This window comes from Vulpes lagopus, chromosome 10 (assembly GCF_018345385.1).
Source record: "Vulpes lagopus strain Blue_001 chromosome 10, ASM1834538v1, whole genome shotgun sequence".
Classification (NCBI taxonomy): Eukaryota; Metazoa; Chordata; class Mammalia; order Carnivora; family Canidae; genus Vulpes; species Vulpes lagopus.
The window spans coordinates 9,596,071-9,619,231 of record NC_054833.1 but is presented as its reverse complement, the minus strand read 5'-3'; the positions used below and the strand labels follow the sequence as shown (position 1 = coordinate 9,619,231).

The 23,161-nt window shown below is 35.4% G+C and overlaps 1 protein-coding gene and 1 pseudogene across 3 annotated transcripts in view; both read right to left on the bottom strand.

Annotated features, from left to right (window-relative positions):
* The window catches only part of NUP153 (nucleoporin 153), a 70,780-nt gene that overhangs the window by 23,874 nt on the left and 23,745 nt on the right, over positions 1–23,161 (bottom strand). For 2 of the 3 annotated variants that reach the window (XM_041771309.1, XM_041771311.1), the window contains exons 3-14: positions 22,343–22,591; positions 22,092–22,231; positions 21,882–22,010; positions 16,674–16,790; positions 16,536–16,580; positions 16,369–16,425; positions 14,347–14,493; positions 10,949–10,998; positions 10,573–10,699; positions 3,087–3,224; positions 2,260–2,358; positions 1,170–1,260 (exon numbers count right to left, since the gene is read on the bottom strand). In XM_041771309.1, the coding sequence (XP_041627243.1) occupies positions 1,170–1,260; positions 2,260–2,358; positions 3,087–3,224; positions 10,573–10,699; positions 10,949–10,998; positions 14,347–14,493; positions 16,369–16,425; positions 16,536–16,580; positions 16,674–16,790; positions 21,882–22,010; positions 22,092–22,231; positions 22,343–22,591 (1,389 nt within the window). The remainder of the gene's footprint in view (positions 1–1,169; positions 1,261–2,259; positions 2,359–3,086; positions 3,225–10,572; positions 10,700–10,948; positions 10,999–14,346; positions 14,494–16,368; positions 16,426–16,535; positions 16,581–16,673; positions 16,791–21,881; positions 22,011–22,091; positions 22,232–22,342; positions 22,592–23,161) is intronic. The other variant, XM_041771310.1, reaches the window with a different exon arrangement.
* LOC121501112 lies at positions 5,564–5,649 on the bottom strand (annotated as a pseudogene).

Here is a 23,161-nt window from a genome sequence, read left to right as displayed (position 1 = left end):
ATGACAAAAGTGGTGAAAATCATTCCCATAATTCTATATATATGTCACTCCTAAAAAATGACTTAAAAATCTGGATAATTAAAAAAAAAAAAATCTGGATAATTTCCCCAGATGTGATAAAACACAAAAGTCTTAACAAACTGCTGCTTATCCAGTTACCATTAGTAACGCATTAGCAAAAACCAGGAAGGATTTTCATGCCTTTCCTCATAACCAGGAATGAAAATGGTAATTTGTAGAAGTTTATTCCTCTATGAATTCAGTCACATTGAAGAAAAAAATCCTGTAAAAAGTACACCTGAAACATCCTTATTTTCTCTAATTCCTGCACCCCTGCAATTGCTATTTATCTGAATAAAAATGTCCTTGCTCAAAAATTCTTGACCTGAGTAAATAACTTAACCTGGATGATTCTCCACTTCCTAAATAGCAAACACTTGAAAGAAAACTACCACTATCACAACAAAATCCTCGGATTTAATTATCTAATGACTCACTTCTTTCCCTCAATTACACCCATTCCTTGAGTCCAGAAATTATGAGTCACTATTTGCAAGGCCAGCATAATCCTTGTGCATAAAAGTTGTGAACCGAACACTAAGCCTAGAGATGGAGTCGATTGCAATTACAACTTTACCTCAATAAGAATGTAGACAACCCGTGAATTTCTTAGAGATTTCATTTACAATAAACTGCACCTTAATTAAACTAAGACAATGGACACATCTGCTGCCATGACTATCCCTATCATAACCAAACTATATAGCATTTCCATTTAGTAAGCTAAGTGTTTCTGTGAATAGAGACAAAAAATATTGTCAAGGGTTGATACTAGCTCCTATTTGCTTTCTAGAGTTAATTTCATTCAAATGAAAGAATTTAGAAGAACTGCCAAAGACTAAAGAACTTGAAATACTAACCTAATATAATGGAACTATTTTTTTTTTTTTTAATTTTTTATTTATTTATGATAGTCACAGAGAGAGAGAGAGGCAGAGACACAGGCGGAGGGAGAAGCAGGCTCCATGCACCGGGAGCCTGATGTGGGATTCGATCCCGGGTCTCCAGGATCGCGCCCCGGGCCAAAGGCAGGCGCCAAACCGCTGCGCCACCCAGGGATCCCAATGGAACTATTTTTATGTAAAAATGTGTGAGAAGTTTTTACTTACCTGAACTACTACTTGTAATTGGTTCTGAAATACTACTAGAGCTAGAAAGTTCTGTGGTTTTTGCAACAGGCACACTGAATGTAAATCCAATCTGTAAAGAGAAAATGTATCCTTTTAAGTCTGTCTAGTTTTAAACAAATAATAGCTTTTTCTTATTCCAAGTTAAAAAAAAAAAATCTCCCGTATTCCAGCTTTTTGTATTTTACAATCTCTAAAATTGAGATACTTCTCACAATGAATAATGTGTGTGTTAAATCAAACAGCATTTTTCATTTCTTAGGGTTTTTTTTTTTTTCATTCAAAGCAGTACATAAGATAATTATATGCTCCTAAAGCTCAGTTCTGGATTTCTAAATACCATTTTCTAATAATATGAGACTTGATAGACAATGGACAGGTTTCAGGCATGCGGTAGGGAAATTACAAAATGCTCTGGAATATCCAGCTGTGTCAGAAAACAAGAGCACAGTGAAAAAGAGAAGGCAACATGTAAAAATGATGTGCATGCCAAAAATGCATGGGGCAACTTGAACATTAAACTTATTATTCTCCCCAAAATATTTCTTTAATTATGAAGAAACGAATACATACTATGAGGCTTAAAAACCCAAAACTTCTCCAGATTAAAGGCAATTCAAGAAACATGTTAACCAGATGCCATGCAATTCAGCTGATTAGGTCTTAATCTTAATTGGATCTAGACCCAAGAGAAACAGAATAGTAATTAAAGGACAGTCTAGGGCAATGAGAAAATCTGAATATGGCCTACATTAATATTATATTATGTTAAATTTCATGGATAGGGTAACTGTACTGTGGGTATGCAAAGAAATGTCCTTTTTCTTAGCGGACATATGGAAAAGCTGTGTTTATATCTTAACTTTCAAATGGTCATGAGAAAATATATATGCTTATATGTATAAAGAGATAGTGGAAAATATACAGGTGTTCACTCATTCAAGTTTTCTGTACACTGAAATTTTTTTTAATTGGAAGAAAAATAATGGTATTTCTTAGCACCAATGGCACCTTGGGCTTGATAAAAATACAGTATGCTTCTGAAATCAATCATTCCTTGCTTGCTACTTACCGATGATGGAGGTAGTACGTCTGCCTCAGTAGATTTTACAATTGGAGATGAAAATCGAAACATGGGGCTGCCAGTGCTATTTGGAGAGGTCATTTGTACCTGGTTTTCCATATTATTAAAATAATACAAAAAGATTTTTAGAAAAAAGAAACTGACAGTAAAATAGACCTTAACTTAAGCAAATTACTTCAAAGAAGCCAAACACAATTTCCTTTTAGATTTAAAAAATCATTTGTTAAGGGGCCCCTGGCTGCCTCAGTCAGTGGAGCATAGGACTCCTGATTTTGGGGTTCTGTGTTCCAGCCCCCACTCTGGACATAGAGATTACAAAATAAGATCTTTTCTAAAAATAAAAATCACTTGTTAAAACTTCTGAAAAATAAACTATAACTGTTATAAAATCTGGCTTCTCCTTGGGAGAGGAGTATACACTATTTTAGAGGTGTATGTATCTGACTAAAGGAAAAAAATACCACCTATAAGAATATGTTCAGAAATAGTAAAAGCCAAGACAAAAGCATAAAACATTACAGGAGCAGTTAATCCTACCTGAGAAATAAAAACAAAAGTCCATTCTTACCCCCAAAAAGCATCTTAATCAGAAAAAATGTTTGGAAACAAACTTATTACAATGATCAGTCACTAAGGCACAGCATCAGAATTAAAGAGCACTCCTTTATAACAAATTTTAAAAAGCAAAACACCATTTCCATTTTTCTCTTATATTGAGTTATTTCCATAGTGGGAACTTATCATTGCTTTCAACAGAATATTAGATTTTTCTTAAAACAACAAAAATCACCTCTATATCTACAATGGTTTTGTACCTTGTTTGTTAATGATTGCGAAGGACTAATGGTTGCTGGAGAGGAAGTTGTGATCACAGAGGAACTAAAATTGAAGGTAGGCAGTGAAGAACTGGTGATGGGTAGAGAGATTTTCGGCAATACTGGTACTTCCATTTCCTAAAACGCAACATGTTTCATGTCATTCTTCTATCCCTACTTATTTTCACGAAGAACTGATATAATAACACATAAACTGAGAATAGGGAGAAGTTAGCACCACACAGTGTTAACAATGTGGGCTCCAAAATCAAAAGAACTCAGCCAAGATCTGAATGCCAGCTGTGCCACCAGACACGGTGGCTTTGTGAACCTAACTGCCCTCAGTACCAATTTACTAAGGGCTGAAAATGAGAAAATACACTAGCTGTATATTAATATAAAACAAAGTTATATATGGGTTTGGCGTATAAAATAAGCATATAATAGACATCAGTACTGATGAGTTTGGTGAAATGCCTGGTTTTTTACCCCAAGTCTTAGTCTAGGTTGAGGGCAACAAGACTCCTGACTCTGGCTAATGGTAGACGAGTTGGTTATCTGACCAATGACCTGACAGATAACAATCCTAAACTCTGAACAAAAGAGAAAGAAATAAGCATGTGAAAAAAACTGGAGAGTGACCAGAAGCAAGCAGAAACTGTAGAGATTAAAAAACACTTGGAAAAAGCGAGGGGCACTGACTGAGCTTCCTGTCCTCTATGAGCTGGTGCCATTGCATAGTTGAAAGTCTGAAGAAAAAAAAAAAAAAACCCAGCAAATCTGTTCACTGAGGAGTCAGAGGATGCACTAGGTGACCGTAACAGCTAGAAAATGAGGGGGAAGTGCAGGACTGAGGAGCATATAAACCTGCATGTGAAACGTCCGGGTTTCTAGCAGACATGTAAGCTGCTCGTGTAAAAGGCAGACGCCAAGAAGCCAACTTAGGCTGAAGAGCTCCAGCTGCCACCCACCACAAATGGGAGAGTCTGACTTAAGGTAAATTCCCCGCCAGCTAAAGCTATCTGAATACTTCAAATGGACATAGTTTATGGCACAGCAATCACACCTCTGTAAAATCAAGCCCTCTCCCCAACGGAAAAATAAAGATGCTTTCAGATTAAAAAAAAAAAGAAAAAAACTACAAAAAAAAAAAAAAAAGAAAGAAAGAAAAAACCTAGGACAATCTGTTGCCATAAAACCTGTTCTACAGGTTCTTCAGGGTGAAGGGATAAGGACACCAAATGGAACTCAGGTTTCCTGAAGAAATGAAAAGTATGTCAGCAAACACAAACTTTCATTTCCCTTAATTTCTTTAAAATACAACTGTATAAAGCAAAAATTATATGCTGTGAATTTACAGCCAGCCTATCTAATTTTAATACAAATGACAAGAATAATCTAAAATACCAAGGAAGAGGGGAGGTAAATCAAACTAATAAAGTTGCAAGATTCTTAAATTTTATAGGAAGTGGTACAATATTAACACAAAGTAGAATTTGAAATTTAAGGATACATATCATAATCCCAAGACGAACCACTAAGTAACATGAAGAGGTAGAGATAAAAAGCAAAGTAATTAAAATGTAATTCTAACAAATATTCAATTAACCAAAAGAGGGCAGCTTTCAAAAGGAACAAAAGAAACAAAAAAACAAATGGGAAAACTAGAAAACAAAAGAAAAATGGGAGACTTTAATCCAACCACATAATTACATTAATTATAAATACTTTGATTAAAAGGCAAAAAGTAGGTAAAAGGCAAAATTCACCTATATATTGTCTAATAGAAACTCACTTTTTTCAAAGATTTTCTTTATTTATTCATGAGAGACAGAGAGAGGCAGAGACCTAAGCAGAGGGAGAAGCAGGCTCCCTGTGGGGAGCCTAATTAGGAACTTGATCCCAGGACCCTGGGATCACAACCTGAGCCAAAAGCAGACACTCAACCACTGAGCCACCCAGGCGCCCCTACTAGAAACTCACTTAAAGATATGGGTTAGAAAAAAAAAAGATATGGGTTAGAAGCAAATGGATGGGAAAAAAGATACAACCTGCAATTCACAAGCCTAAGAAGGCTTATTCTACTAACACAGTGGCTGGCTATATAAATACCAGTACAGCAGATTTCAAGACAAAGAATACTCCCAAAGATTTTTTTTTTTTAATTTTTATTTATTTATGATAGTCACACACAGAGAGAGAGGCAGAGACACAGGCAGAGGGAGAAGCAGGCTCCATGCACCGGGAGCCCGACGTGGGACTCGATCCCGGGTCTCCAGGATCGCGCCCCGGGCCAAAGGCAGGCGCCAAACCGCTGCGCCACCCAGGGATCCCGATTTTTTTTTTTTTTTAAAGAATATTTAGGGATGCCTGGGTGGCTCAACAGTTGAGCACCTGCCCCTGGCTCAGGGTGTGATCTGCGGTCTCAGGATCGAGTCCCACATCGGGCTCCCTGCCTGGAGCCTGCTTCTCCCTCTGCCTATGTGTCTGTCTTTCTCTCAATTAGCAATAATCGCGCCTCGGATAAACCTCATTGGCTACGATACTGCCACTGTGCAAAGCTCTGCCTTTCTCTCTGTCTTTCATGAATAAATAAATAAAAATTCTTTAAAAAAAAAAAAAAAGAATATTTAGTAATATTAAAGGAAGCAACCGGGGAGGCATAACAGATGTAAGGCATATGCTTAAATGAGGGCTTCAAAGTATGTAAAGCAAACATTGACATAAGGACATTCAGCAAATGAAAGTGGATAGTTTTAATTCCTCTCTCTCAACAATTTAATAGACTAAACAGACACACTCCACACCCTGAAAAAAATTCAGCAAGAATAAAGATCTAAGAAATACTATCAGTCATCTGACACCTTATATAACACTATACCAACAACCATAAAATACAGGCTTCAAGATTCTTCAAGCAGACCATATGCTGGGCTACCAACAAGTCTCAATATATTTCAAAACATTAATATCAAAATTAAATAGTTCTAAATAATCCATGGATCATATAAGAAACCAAAAGGAAATCAGAAAAATACATAAAAACACTACTCTAAATCTTCTAGAAGAAAACACAGGGATTACTTTGTGGCCTGGGGATAGACAAAGGTTTGTTTTTTTTTTTTTTAAAGATTTTATTTATTCATGAGAGACACAGAGAGAAAGAGAGAGGCAGAGACACAGGCAGAGGGAGAAGCCGACTCCATGCAGGGAGCCCGATGTGGGAATCGATCCCAGGTCTCCAGGATCACATTGGCCGAAGGCAGGCGCTAAACCACTGAGCCACCTAGGAGTCCCGACAAAGGTTTTTTAGGATAGAAAGAACAGTAAAAATAATTGAAAAGGTGGGGGGGGGGGGGGGGGGGGCAGGGCAGTGGGTTTAGTTCAAAGAGCATGCAACTCTTGATCTCCCAAGAGAGTTATGAGTTTGAGCCCCACGTTGGAGGTAGAGATTACTTAAATATAAAATCTTTAAAAAATAATTTTTTAAAAAAGATAAATTCAGACTTCATAGAATTTAGAACATCTGATGATCAAAAGATACTGTTAAAAAACTGAATATGGAGACACCTGGGTGGCTCAGAGGTTTAGCGCCTGCCTTCAGCCCAGTGCATGATCCTGGAGTCCCGGTATCGAGTCCCAAACTGGGCTCCTTGAATGGAGCCTGTTTCCACCTTTGCCTGTGTCTCTGCCCCCCTCCTCGGTCTCTCATGAATAAATAAATAAAATCTTTAAGCAGCCAGACTGGGAGAAAATATTTATAAGACATGTATCTGACAAAGTACTTGGATCCAGAATCTATAAAGAACTCCTATAACCTGATAAGACAACAACTCAATTTTTAAAAGGGCAAAAGATCTGAGGATACTTCAAAAAGGAGGTAATAAGCATATGGCCAAGAACACAACATTACTGTCTCAGGGAAAAGCAAAATTACAACGAGACAGCACCATATACAAAGCAGAATGAATAAAATTAAAAAGAGGACTACTTATTAATAGTAGAATGAAAGAAATGCCCATACGCTGTTGGTTAGAGTATAAAATATAACATTCATTTTGGAAAAGTTTAGCAGTTTCTTAAAAAGTTAAACCTGTATCAGGGGGGCCTCACTGGTTCAGTCAAAAAACATGAAACTCTTGATCTTGGGGTTCTGAGTCTGAGCTCCATCCACATTGGGAGCAGAGATTACTTAATAAATTTTTTTAAAAAGTTAAAACACATATCATAAAATGTAGCTCCTCCACTTTTAGGTTATTTGCCCCCCCAAATCAAGCAAAATCAATCAAATTAATCAATCAATTAAATCTCCCCAACTCGGGCAGCCCCGGTGGCGCAGCGTTTTAATGCCGCCTGCAGCCTGAGGTATGGTCCTGGAGACCGGGGATCGAGTCCCGCATCGCGCTTCCTGCATGGGGCCTGCTTCTCCCTCTGCCTGTGTCTCTACCTCACTCTCTCTGAATGAATAAATAAATAAATCTTTAAAAAAAAAAATCTCCCCGACTCAGTCATATTATATAATCATATATTCTGTATTGATGAGCTTCTTCATTATAAAAACCAAACTGCTCCCGGGTTCAGATCCCGGACGAGCACACCCCCCCCAAAAAAACCAAACTGGTATCATAGTAGAGGCAAAATACCAAATGCTTAGTGATTAACAGAGTCCTTACAAATTTTGAGATCTAACAGGAAATGAGATAAACCATACTTCTACTATCTCATAATGCAAACTGGGTTATTTACAATATGAAGTTCTGTTAACCTGAATGTTTTAAGTAAATCAAAATATACCAATCCCTGCTACATACCAATAGTACTGGAAATGAGTATAGTTTGTTTACACTCCACTAAAATTAAAATTTCTTCCATTTGATCTATCCCAAAAGCCGACTAAGATACCCACAAAAATGAATATTCCATCCTTTATCGAAAGTTCTTATGAACTTTAACTGAATTAAGAACTAGTGGTCTAAACATTATTCGTCATCTGAAATAAAAACAGCACTGAATACAAAATAAGAAAGCATCTACCCAAAACCTATTCTACCTAGATTTTTAAAACACAGGGTAGGCAGAACGTTTGGGGCAGCCAGCCACCCCTCTTTCCTCAGAAATACAGAGACTTTAACTCCAGTGTGGAACAGAACTAGAGACAGGAGCTGAGTGAGGCATCCTGGGATGCAAGTTGGCAGTTGGCCAGAATGGAGAGGGGGCCCAGAGAAGGAAAGAGGTGATAAAGAGGCCTGGAGGCTTACTTTCATAAAGCTCCTCACCACAATTAGTATGCCAAAGTAACAAGAGCAAAAGTAAATCAATAAATTTCCACCCCCTCTTAATATCTTGATACAGTGAAATCACAGTAAACACCCATCTCTAAGACAGCCAAAATTAGCTACAGTGACCTGAACTTCACCTAAAGATCTTAGGAATGTATTCTTAAAAGTTGAAACTGAAGGGAAACAAGCAGAATTCACAAATCTGTTATCTGGCCAACACCAAATAAAGATGTTTTTTCCTCATACAGGGATAAAGTTTAAAAGACAGCTTAAAGACACAACTTTTACCGAGAAATATAAAAGCTCATCTAAAGAACAGGCTGTATAATAAGCTATATCACTCAGATACTCATTTCTTTATGTATACAAAGCAAGACAACCCATTTTAGAGGTAACTTAATCAAGTCTACATAAAGAGCTTCAGTAAAATAAAATCGGTTTGCTAAGAAACATACAAAATGTTATATGCTGTATCATTACTGGCATTCAAAACCTTTTCTTTCAAGACGGTAGAATACATTAATACATTCCTTCCCTTCCCAACACTCCAGCAGGAGAGCAACAAGGAGAACCTCAAGACCAGCACCTGAGCTGAGACCCCAGTATAATGCCACATACCACAAGACAGGTGAGGGGGGCAGAAAGTCCCAGCTGCCAAAGAAGTAATGGTTCTGAGGCCTTCACAAGGCACAACTATAGAATTGCTAAGCAGGAAAAGGGGAGAGAAAGGAAACGAAAATGAAAGACTGCCTACTCTAAATAAACTTGGGAAACATACCAACAGACTAAGAAGGAAAGTGATACTAACTCGTACAGTAATTTCAACCAAAACATGACTTTAGAGTTAACAGGAACTGTTACAGAAAATGTTTAAAAAATCTAAAAACTCCTAAAAAACTCATGAGTCCATGAAGTTACCAATGAAATTTTAATTAGAAACAGACAAATGGAAGCATTATGTATCAAGACTTAAATGATCCCATTAAGCCGAAATTCACTTGTAAAAAGATTGAAAGGAGGTCTGCATGCAACTCAAAGTATTTAGAAAATAGAGCAGCCTATAGAAAGAAAAGTTAATCAATCTTTGATTAGTCCTCATGTTCTTCAAACTTTCATTTTCAGCATACAGAAATCTTTTTAAAAAATCTTAATGAAAGAAATAATCCATAAAAAATGGATAAAGAGAGAAACCCCAAATAACCAAGGAACTCAGAAGAGGTCTCCCTCCCTTATAAACAGGTAATGCAAAATAAAACTCCAATGGCTTAACACTTGACAACTTCATATCCATTGCCTTGGCAAAAACTTAAAAAAGAAAAAAATCAAGTATTCATAAGGAAAAAGAAAAAGCATATTCATCTACTGTCATGTGGAAGGAAGTATTCAAACTACCTTCAGGAGCAAGAGAGCAACATTTAATAGTGTGAAGATGTGTATCATCCCCTAAAACCCAACAATTTCAGCCTAGAGAACACACTGCACGTGTGCTGAGGCAGACATGCATAAACATTCACCTCCGCATATATCAGGAATCAACCCACAGGGACACCTGGGTACCTCAGTGGTTTAGCGCCTGCCTTTGGCCCAGGGAATGATCCCAGAGTCCTGGAATGGAGTCCCACATCCAACTCCCTACAGGGACCCTGCCTCTCCCTCTGCGTCTTTCATGAATAAATAAGTAAAATCTTAAAAAAAAAAAAAAAAAAAAAAGGAATCAACCCACATGCACCTTGCAGAACAGAGGGTGCTAAATTTTCAGACTGGACAAATGTGTTAACAGTGAAATTATACAACTTGCAATTTTTTTCATAACACTGGTAAATTTCACAAATGACATGAAGAAAATGGTAAGTGATAAGAACACACACAGCGTTAATTCATTCATAAAACAGGCAAATCCTAACAATACGGTAATATTCCAAAGGTCAAGTAATTTCAATTCTAATTCTCTTATTCGAAGAATTATGGTTTTTTAGTGGCATCCATGGAACTTCAGGTCTGAGGTTAGGTTTCCTGTGTCATCACAGTGAAGGGAAGCATTGAACACACAGACATGCATGTGCACTCACACTGGGGAGGGACTGTTCTAATAGCAGACTAGTCATTCTTGTGCTGAGTCTCCCCCAAGCCCCACCCCTCAGGGCCTCCCACCACCACCACACCAAAGCTTTCAATAAACCTTAAGAACATGAAAGATAGAACCTTACCTCCTCCTCTGGAGGTTTAGATGCAACAAAGCGCGTTCTCTCTCGTCTCATCTTGCCGCCTCCACTACCTACTCCAGAAGATAAACCATTGGCTGCAGACATACTGAAATTTGGGTAAGAAAAGCCACTAGGCAAAGAAAAAGAAAATTAAAACAAATGATATATTACTCTGGTCCATAACTTGTTAACTAACTGAAAACCTAAAAATTAGAACTGCTAACAAAAAAGAAATATACAACCGAATGTTATTTTAAAAGCTGACAGATTTGTGTGTATACATAGTTTCTTAACATTCTTAATCTTCAAAAAAAAAAAAAACATAAACAAAGGCTTTACAAGTGAAATATAAAGAAGCTTAGCTATATAAAGACATTACCTTTCTTGTTCTCTAGTTTGTCCTGGTGTCACAGGTTTTTCATATCCAGTCTAGAACAAAATGAGCACACACCAAATTTATATGCCTGTTTGTTTTAATTTTCCCAATACCTCCCTTCTGTCTGTCCATTTTAATATTTGAAGTCAGGAATTTGATGGGTTTTTAGTTAGTAAATCCTAAAACTTGTGACTTATATCCTGCTTTCTGAATGGTAACTGAATTACAGCACGATTATACAAATAAAATGTCACTGAGCACACACTGCCCTTCAAACAACAAGGTAGTATACAAAGTTAATACACTTACAAACCAAAAAATACTTCTACTCATCTCTCATCATAGCCTACTAAAGGTGTAAGCAAATGTATAAGGATATTCTCTTTGAAATGATTCTCTGCAAATTAAGTTCCTCCATTTAAAGGGTATCACAGCTCTTCAGAGAAATAACAAAACAGAAGGTGGGGACCAGAAATTTACAGGATGAGCCTGGATTTTTTTTTTTTTTAAGTATTTTTACTTATTTGAGAGAGAGAGAGAGAAAAAGAGAGCACAAGCAGGAGGAGGAGCAGAGGGAAAGAACCTCAAACAGACTCCCCACTGAGCACAAAGCCCCCCCCCCCCACACACACACCTCCTACTTAGGGCTCGATCTCATGACCCTGCAATCATGACCTGAGCCGAAACTAAGAATTGGATGCTTAACTGAACAAGCCACCCAGATGCCCCAAGTCTTGATTCTCCTGTATCAAAAAACAACTAAGTGTTCAAAATCTAAAAGCAAATACTACAAGGACACAGGAGCTAGTTCAAAGGCCAAATAAGACAATATGAACATCAAAATAAATAATGCCAATAAACGATTATAATGAATAGACTGAGAAATAAAGTTGACATAAAAACACAGATAGGTTCATAAATGAGAGAAAACTCTTCCTCCAGGAGGAGGACAACTAATAAGTATACAAAGAAGAGTGAAGTTAGAAAACCACCCTCTGTCCATCTACAAACAATAGTCTTGGGCAAAAATCACCAATAATGCTAACTACTAAAAGGATATTTATCCTCTCAAAGTTATCAACCTACAAGATATTTATTACAGAAAATAAAATAGTAACTTTATATTGGAGAAATCCTACTACCACCACCTTAATAATCACACTGCTAGTAATGAGAGCATGTGCTTCTTAACATGATAGGCTGAAAAGAGCTCAACATCTATTCTTTGATATTATTACCCAGGGGGGTACCTGGACAGCTCAGCTGGTTAAGCATCCAACTCTCCATTTCAGCTCAGGACATGATCTCAGAGTCACTGAGCTCGAGCCCTGAGTGAGGTTGCATTAGGGGCATAGTCTGCTTGAGATTTTCCCCCTCTCCCTGTGCCCCTCCTCCCTGCTTGCACATGCTTTAAAATAAAAAAAAAAAATTTAGAAAAAAGGACATAACTGGAATCTAATCATGAGGAAACATTAGACATCCCCAAATTGCAGGACATTCTACACAGTAACTTACTTGTACTTTAGAAATATTGATGCTATGAAATACAAAAACAAACAAAAACCCTAAGGAACTGTTCTAGACTAAAGGAGATAAAGACACATGAAAACTAAATGCATACATAATCTTGAGTTTTTTTCTTCTGGGACAACTGGCAACATCTAAATAAAATCTGTACATTAGATAATAATCTATTGTACAATTTTAAGTTTCTGGTTTGATAACTATTCTGCATTTATTACATTAAGGGCATTCCCTACCTACAGGAAATACAAAGCAAAGTTAGAACAAATATAGTAAACTGTTAAGTCTTATAAATGGGCGCTCGGGGCCGCGCTGGCCGTGGAGCTGCCGCCCAACCCGGGACCCAGCCCTGGGTTGCTTAAAAAAAATAAATAAATAAATAAAAAGAAAGAAAAAAAGAAAAGTCTTATAATTGTTCTTGCTAATTCTGTAAATTCATTAATTCAAATTATTTTTTTTAATTTTAATAAAGCAAACAAGACAAAGTGTTAATGATCGGTGAATCAAGGAGTAATGAGTAAACACTATACTATTCTCTCAACTTTAGTTTGAAAAATTTTAATAAATCAGGTTATGAAGATGAGATTAAAATAAGAGATTAAATGTAAGTAAAGGCATTAAGAGCAAGATACTATATAAACACAATAAATACAAAAAAATACACTTTAACTAAATAACACAACAGACAAACTCAGAACATGGGACATTTTAAGAAAACTGGCCTGGTCTTATCAAAAACCAATTTTGTCCAGCAATTCTGCTCTTAGGTATAGAGCCCAGAAAAATGACAAAAACATGTCTACAAAATACCTGTACACAAACGTTCACAGCAGTATTCATTATAGTCAAAAAAAAAGTAAAAACAATCCAAATGTCCCCTCAACTGATGAAAGAATAAACAAAATCTAGTATATATCCAAACAATGAAATATTACTCAGCCACACAAAAAGGAACAAAGTTCTGATGCATACTATGACATAGATGAACCTTAAAAACATTATGCTAAGTGAAATAAGCCAGTCACCAAGGACCACATATTTTAAAACCCCATTTGTATGAAACGTCCAGAATAAGCAAATCCATAGAGACAGATCAGTGGCTGCTTAGGGCTGGAGAGGGAGGAGTGGGGAATGACTACTAACAGGTGTAAGGTTTGGGGCGGATGGGGAGAATGGTGATGACAATGTTCTAAAATCCATTGTGGGAAAAAATAAAATAAAATAAAATCCACTGTGGTGATGACTGAACAACTGAGAATATACACTGCACCGCTATGTACTCTTCAAATAGATGATTGGTACATTATGTGAATTATATCTCAAATAAAGCAGTTATTTTAAAAGAAAAACAATATGGTAAAGGAGTCAAGGCTTGAGATCTATAAAGACAAAACCAAAGCAATGTGTGAAATCTGCTTGGATTCTGATTCAAAAAAGCAACTATAAACAATACTGGAGTGTGGACTAAATATCAAGTAATATTAGGAAGGAACAAACATTAATTTATTCAGATGCGATAATATGCAAGAAAATACAAAATGCATGTCAAAGTACTTAGGGGTGAATAGATGTGTTATGTGACATTTTATTTTCAAATAGTTCAACACCACCACAAACAAAATACACAGTTTATAAAGTAATTCTGGCAAAATTATTTAATCTAAACTATGAGTATATATTAGTGTTACTAGTAAGCACGAATTTAGGATTTGATCAAGGTGCCAGCCATTTGAAAGGCATACCATTTATAATCACTAACACACAATCTTCATGCATTCTCTAGTTGCTACACTGCAATGGTAGAGTACTTGTATCTTATCTATTCTTACTCATTTTAATTGATAATCAAAGATGAGTGAAAATAAACACATACTCACACTGTGCTTTTTATCTATTCTTTGATTAGTCTTCCTTAATTCACCAGATGGGGTCAGAGATGGTTTAAAATAAACAGTTCGATTTGCTGCTATGGAAACTGGCTTTGGGGTCATGAGTCTCTGAACAGGGGGATAATGAGAGTCCACCTTATAGAAACCAAAGACAAACCTTTATTTTCATATATATCAGTGACACATATCTAAAAATCATTTGGCAATAATTAATGTGACCTAGAGACCTAGATGAATATTTCTTAGAGAAGTACCCAAAGGATGCAAATACTAAAAGGAAAAACGGACAGTAATAGAATGAAAGGTATAAATATTTATAAACCTAAATATAAAATTCCAAATGGTTGCACAGACTATTTTATTCTAGACTTAATAACTTTTCACATATATGTGCCTATGCACAAAATGGAAATTATATTCAAAACTGTTCTACAAATCTAAGTTTTTATTGGATTTCAAATATAGAAACTAAAATGATTTTGCCACATTTCCCCCAAATTACTTTTTAGATATCCTTCAGCTGGAAATAAATTATTTTTAAACTAGCTATGAAAATAATTGCCCAAAAAAAGGGAGCAAAGAATTTCAAAACCAAAAATAAACCGGCATTATTATCTAAGCACACAAGTGTTTTGTCAACAGTCTTTTGCAACAAGAAAACACAGTAAAAGTCCTGTTGCTGTAAGACTTCTACTCTGTCCAAAGACTGTACTACTATGAATATAGTCCTTTCACTCAGCAGCAGCTGTGAACAACATTGGTTTCCAAGGCAAAGCCTCTGTATACTAGCTCTTCCCTGAATCCTCATCACAACTGTGATCTTACAACTCAATGAGATAGTCTATTTTGCAGACTGTTCTGATAACATCTGTGAAACATGAGCCACAATATTGTATTCTGGCTTTTATATATCCTAACACTCATTAATAACATTGGATTGATATTATACTCCATCTTTATTAAAACTTTTATCAATGAGAATTTGCATTATGGCAGGTTTTACATTTACTTTTTAGACAATCTGACATAAAACAGGACTTTGAGAAAAGCAACTAATGCCATAAATTAATCCCATTGGCTAATAATGGATTCCCTCTTGCCTGATTACAAACATCTAGGTAATGCTAAAAAAATTGTAAAGCAACACTATCCGCCCAAAACCCCTCAATTTTAGCCTTCTTTACAGAATTTCAGTAAAAATAATTATAATTTACCAATATCTCACATACAGTTCCCACAATTAATTCAGAAAATTATGATCATTTCAATCAGTTACTTCTGGGGAAAACTGGTGTTGTAATAAATGCTTTCACAAGTAAGAATCTGGGAATCTGCTTCCCCCGAAGGATATTTAACTAACCATAAGTACAACTAACAAAAAATATACCTCTTTAACTGTATCCATCATTTTCTTTTTTTCACAGTAACCTCCAAAACTAATTTTAACCAAATAGAACACACTAAAATGGGTTATCAAGACACTGTAAGTTATATTTTTTTTTTATTAGTTCCCATATCTTGGAACAGTATTTGGCTAATGAAAGATCTAGCAATTTGAAATTCTATTACAACAGATTTGACATGTTTGTTAATGAGGAAAGTTTACAAAAGTTAACTTTTCAGTGAGGGTTTTAGTTCACTGGACTTCTATAATTACTAAACAAACACTTCAAGCACTTTTCACTCCAACTTTTATTTATCAGCAGGTAAAAAGTTACACAGACTACCAAGATGCTGAAAATGGAAATGCCAAATAACCAAAAAATATTGACTGAGAGTTTACTGTGAATACAGCACTGTGCTAAGGCAGGCACTCACAAGAAGCTACAATGTCCAAGTAAAAAAATCTTATCTAAAAAAATAAAAATAAAAAAATAATAATAAATAAATCTTATCTTTCAACCACGCCCCCTAACGACTATCAAATTCAATTTGTATATTTACTAACTTAAAAATAAATACAACAAAACTGCTGAAACTTTAAGTAAATAAATGCAAAAGAAGTTTTACCCTTTCCCTTTTGGCCTGAAAGTCTGCAGTGGTATCTATTCCACTCCTATCAAGAGGCTGAAAAAAACAAAATACTATTAGAATAGATTGGAAATTTTGAAAAATATGATTTTCATCACCAATATATAAAAATAGCTCTCTTAAAAAAGGTTTAAAAGTCAACTTACAGAATTCAGGGGAGAAGAAACAATAGATGGAATTCTTTTTGCATCCTGTTAATATTGAAACAATAACATAATTAAGATTTTTCACAAAACTCAAATTTTGTTACACACTCGGATTTAATTGTGATTCTAAAATTTTACCGCCAGAGGGCTTGACATCTTCTCTAAAGACTGCAATATTCGCCGAGCTGTTGAACTAGTCACACCGTAAGATTGTGCATTGAGCTGTTTAGCTTTCATCTGTCTTCGAACTGGTGCCTATAAAGTAAACACTGTATTATTTTTTTGGACTGTAAACTCTAAAGCACGTATTTCAGGAAATGAAAATATTTACAAAACAGAATGTATCTCCACAGAGAAACAGGATTAATATGGTAACAGCAATTTATCTCTGGGTGGTGTCATTATGCATAAGTTCAATTTTTTTTTCTCTGTATCTTTACTGAAAAGCCAATGACTTTTACAATCAGAAACAAGATAGCATGCACTATGCTAAAAATCTGTAGCTATGTTAAATGAGAAAAGTGAGATCACTGGTATGAAGTTTAAGCATTATCTTAATCCATTTATCCCTGATGTCTAAATCAAACCCTTCTTGTTGAATCACCATGCCATCACTATGCTGTGCACCTACACTAATATAATACTGTGTGTCAACTGTAATTCATAAAAAAATAAAATTTAATTTTAAAATAAATAAAAGAACTAAAGTAATAGGAATTATATTAAATTATTCTAGATATTAAATAGTTAATTAAACTCCAAGGTAACTTCTAGATATTAAATAGTTAATTAAACTCCAAGATAACTAAATGAAAAGATTATAGACTCTATTGTAAAGAAAATTTAGCTTTTTAGACTAACTCATTTCTCAAATTTTGACCTAAAAATTTTAAATACTCAGGCTATTTCTTTTTTTTTTTTTTTTAGGCTATTTCTTTATGACCTGTAACTTTCTTAAAATTGGAGTTAAGGAAAACCCCTAATAAAGAATAGATAAGTACCCTTTAATATGCAAGCACTGTTTACAAATTCCAATTAAAACACTTTTCTCAAAAATGCATTAAAACAATCCAAAAACCAAGTGACTATCACAAACAATTTGACAATGCTTAATACAAAGATAGTATCACAATCGAAACTCAGTTTCTACAAATAGCTCATAAGAGCTAAAAAACTGAACCATAATAACTACTTTATAAATTATGCTTCTCTGATACCAAACACTGATGACATTTTAGAGTAGCTGCAATATTCTCCATCAGCTTTATTAAGAAGTTGATGCCCATTAAGGATTGCTTTCAGGCCAGAAGCTTTGGCAAATATGAGGCAACACTAAAATCCTCTAGGAAAATATGATACTCTGTCCTGTCACTGGGTTCTACTGGCCACTCAGGGCCTCAATTCACTAATCAATAAAATGGAACTGAGTTAAAGAATCTTTAATAGACCCTCCTAGCTCTAATACTCTAGGAAAGGACTAACAAATGGATTCATCTTAAACGTCAATGATAAACATTTCAAAGCCTGTGCTGAGAAGGATTCTAAGGGTATGTCATGACTTGGCATTAAAAAGTATAAAATTCAATGTAAGAAAGGAAGAAATAGCAAGAACACACTCTGACTTGGACTATTCTGTGAATCATAGGCTTACATCATCTAATCTTCTAACATGCTGAACTATTATTTTAACTTTAAAAAATGTTTAAAGGAGTAATATGATCCAGTTTAAGTTCTAGAAAAAGCTCCCTGTGTAACTCCAACATCCAGTTAACTCTTTCTTAAATAACAAAATATTGCCCTTCATGAACACTTTCAGAAATAAAACTCTAATTACTGTTAACTATATACACGAAATCATCCTATAATTAGGAAAGAAACTAAAGACAAAAATCTTAAAATATATGTTTCTATGCCATTGCTGTTTGTCACAGACTGTTATCTTCACGTAGATTCCCCTCTCCAAAGGCCTACATATTACTTCTCCACCTTTAAAATGTCAAAATCCACAAAAGTAATAGGCACAACAAATACAATAAAACAGAATGTTTATGAACTTCAAAAAAACTGTTACTTTATGGTAAAACACAGAATGGTAGGATTTACCTTGAATTTTTTTTTTTAAGTTATCAATTTCCACTTGTTCTTTGCTCATACGTATGTAAATACAACTGATTTTGTATATTGACCTTGTATCCTGGGATCTTGCTGAACTCAAAAGTTTTGGTAACTCTTTTTTTTTTTTAATTTTAATTGTCATGAATAGAAATATTTTTTTCTTCCTCCCCAATCCATATGCCTTGTATTTCTTTCTTCTTGCATTGGCTAGGACTATAGTATAGCATTAAACAGTAGCAGCTCTAACAGACATTCTTCTCTTACTGACATGAGAAGAGTATTCAGTCTTTCACCATTAGTATGAGGCTAGCTGAAGATTTTCTATAGGTACCATTGATCAGGTTGAGGAGACCCACTTTATTCCTCAAGCTATAGAAAATTTTTATCTGATGGACACTAAATTTTGTCTAACGTGTTTTATGCATCTGTAGAAATGTTCATATGGTTTTTATTCTTTAAGACTTTGTTTTCATGGTAGATCATATTAATTTTCAAATGTTGAGCCAACCTTGTATTCCTGGGATAAGCCCTACTTGATTATAAAATAGTATCTTTTTATATATAGTAGATTCAATTTGCAAGTATTTGTAGAGAAGTTTTAGGTCTGTAATTCACTAGAAATACTTGTCTGTGACTTTCTTGCAATGTCTCTGGTTTCAGTATCAGGGTAATGTTGTTCTCATAAATATGTTGGAAAGTATATCCTCCCTATTACACGGAAAAGTATGCATAGAATTGGTATTATATCTTTCTTAAATGTTTGGTAGAATTTATCAAGGAAATTATCTGAGCCTGAAGTTTTCTTTGCTGGAAGGTATACATATTAAATTTATTGAATAGACTATTTAGGCTATTTATTCTTAACTAGTATCAAAAAACATGAAATACTCAGGTATAAATCTAACAAAATATGTGCAAGGTCTGTGTGATGAATACTACGAAACACTGATAAAAAATTTCAAAAAGATACATGGAGAGCCATGCTGTGTTCAAGGATTATTGAACAAGTTAATTAAGATGTAGATGTTCCCCCCAAAAAAAATTAAAAAAAAAAAAAAAAGATGTAGATGTTCCCTAAATTCATCTTTAGACTCAATGCAATTCTTTTTTTTTTTTTTTTTAAGATTTTATTTATTTATTCATGAGAGACAGAGAGAAGCAGAGACATAAGCAGAGGGAGAAGCAGGCTCCTCACAGGGAGCCTGATGTGGGACTTGATCCCCGGGAATCACACCCTGAGTCAAAGGCAGACAGCTCCACAGCTGAGCCACCCAGGCATCCCAACTAATGCAATTTTAATCCACATTCCAGTAGGTTACAGAAACTGGTAATGTAGATTCTAAAATTATGAGAAAACAAAGATCTAAGAAAGCCAAAACAAGTTTGTAAAAGAACAAAGTTGGAGGACTCACATTAGCAATTTCAAGACTTACTGTAAAGCTATAGTATCAAGATAGTTTAGAATTAGCCAAAGGAGGATACATAGAAACAAAGTCAAAAAACAGACCCACATATATAGTTAACTGATTTTCAACAAAGATGCAAAGGCAATGCAATGTAGAATGTATAACCCTTTCAGCAAATGGTACTAGAAAAATTGGATACACCTTATGCTAAAAAAAGTCTTGATCCCTACACCTCATGACATGATACATACCACAGACAGAAATTAACCTAAAATAGATCAGAAGGCCTGAATTAAAACCTAAAACTATAATGCCTCTAGAAAACAGAAAAAAATCTGTGACCCTATGTTAGTCAAAAATGTCTTACACACTACACCAAAAGCATGAACCATACAAGGGGAAAAAAAAAACCCAACATACTGAATGCCATCAAGTCTAAAACTTCTTTTCAGAAGACTTAAACCAGGGACACCTGGGTGGCTCAGTGGTTGAGCATCTGCCTTTGGCTCAGGGCGTGATCCATTAAGAAAACAACCCTATTAAAAAATGGGCAAGGGGAGCCTGGGTGGCTCAACTGGTTGAGTGTCTGACTCTTGATTTGACTCAAGTCATGATCTAAGTCACGTGATGGAGCCCTACACTGGGCTCCCAACTCTGCCAGGAATCTGCTTGAGATTCTCCCTCTGCCTTCCCCTCCTTCAAGTGCACACGAGCATGCTCTCATTCTCTCTCAAAATAAATAAATCTTTAAAACAAAAAAATGACAAAAGATTTGAACAGATGCTTCACCAAAGATAATACATTTATGGCAGATAAGCACACAAAATTATGCTCAGTTTCATAAATAAAAAACACAGTTAATGTGGAGTTACCACTACATGCCAATTAGAATAGCTAAAATAAAAAAATTAAAGATCAAAAAATTAAAAAAACAAAAACAGAAACAAAGAACTGATGACAAGTGCTGCCCAGAACACTGCTGAAAATGCAAAGTGGTACCAGCCTCTCTGGAAAACAGCCTGGCACTATATTATAAAGTTTAATGTATACTTATCATAAGACCCCACAGCCAACTTCTTGGTGTTTACCCAAGAGAAATGAAAATTAACATTCACACAAAATACTCATAACCCCTTTAATCACAATTGCCTCAAATCAGAAACAGCCCAAGTGTCCTTTCACTAGTGAATGGATAAATAAATTATAACTCAGCAATAAAAGGAACTATTGACATATGCAAAAATATATATTAATCTCAGATGCATTACACAAACTAAGTACAATGAGCCAGATTCAAAAGGCTAGATACTACATTGATTAAATTTAAATGACATTCTAGAAAAAACACGTTCTAGAAAAATCACAGGAAAAAAAAAACAGATCAGTTGTCGGAGGGTGGAAATGGAAAGAGGGATTGACTACAGAGAGGTACAAGGTAACATTTTGGGGTGGAAACGTTTATTCCAAAATATAAACTGATTCCAGAGATGGTACACAACTCTATTTTCTTAAAGTTCTAATACTCTAATAAGGTTAAGTTCTACAATATATAATTTACACCTCAATTTTTTGAAAAAAGAAATGTTATCTCAATTAATTAATTTCTAAAAGCACAGAGGCATATAAAACACTCACAAATGTAATGAATAAATTTATTCACTCAGGTCTAAAATAACATTCAGATAGTCCCTAAATGAAAACAATGTTTCTAATCCACAGTTCTATCATTTTACCAAAAAATAACCAAACCACAATTCCATTTGAGGTCTATTAGTTACTTGTCAATTGTTATTTTTAAGTTCTCAGTCCTTCTATTCAGACCAACCTGATATGGTGTGTTTCGTAGTTTAGGTTGTCTTACAGCAGCTGCTGCCCCACCATACATTGTTTTTCCAGGATAAAAAGGAGAATCTCCAAGCTGACTTGTTTTAAGGACTGAAGAGTTCCCAAGTGACTGCGCAGAAACACAATGATAAATCATGTGTAATAAACACTCCAAACTAATATGATTAAATCAAAACCTGTTAGTACTCACAGGGGAAAGCGTTCCAAAGGCAGACAAGTTGAATGCTGGTTTTTTTGAGCTGGTGGCAGTGTGCTGTGAGTGTGAAGGAGTCCGTTCAGCCTCTGGGGACCATAGAGGTGGCACTGAAGTGTTCTTTGTAACAGCTATATCTGAAACAAAAATATGCATAGTAAGAGCACTGATTACAAGAAAATGGACATTACAAGTCAGAAAAAACTTATCCCATGAAATTTAACTTCACTACCAAATGCCAAGAATACCTTTATCAGAAGCTCTTGAAGAAAAACCACTGGTAGTTGAGATGTTATCATCATCATGCTGAGAGGTAGAATCTTTAATTTCCTTTACAAGGGAAAATCCAGAACTGCCAATTGGAAACGCCGAGGATGTGGAGGGCTGACAGTGTAATGCAGGAGATTCCAACATGGAGAAATTCATATGGCTCCGATGAAGAGAAGGCCTTGTTAATACATCTGGGTAATTTGAAGAAGTACTAGTTGTTGAGGGTTCTTAAAAACAAACAAACAAATATTAATACTATGAATATACAGCTTAGAAAAAGCAATACAATTGCTTTTTAAGTGGCATTTAAGAAAACATACTATACAAATACAGCTTCAAGTCACTGAGGCCTCCCATGATAAGCCCAATTTAGGTTTTTTTTTTTAGGTTATTCTTCTTTTTAGATGAAATGAAGTTTCATCTAACTGCAACGAATTTACTTAACCTAGTATCAAACCATGTTTCAGAGTTCACATACAACTTCTACAAGTGCATGGTCGTTTTTTCCCTTGAATTGATATTATAAAACTTGCTTGTGAAAAATCAAGTCAAAGAAGCTATATAAGAAAGTCATAAAAAGTGGGCAGCCCCGGTGGTTCAGCGGTTTAGCGCCACCTGAACCTAGAGACCCGGGATTGAGTCCCACATCAGGCTCCTGCTTCTTTCTCTGCCTCTCTCTCCCTCCCTCTCTCTCATGAATAAATAAAAAAATAAAATCTTAAAAAAAGTCAGGGCATCCCCGGTGGCGAAGCGGTTTAGCGCCGCCTGCAGCCCCGGGTGTGATCCTGGAGACCCAG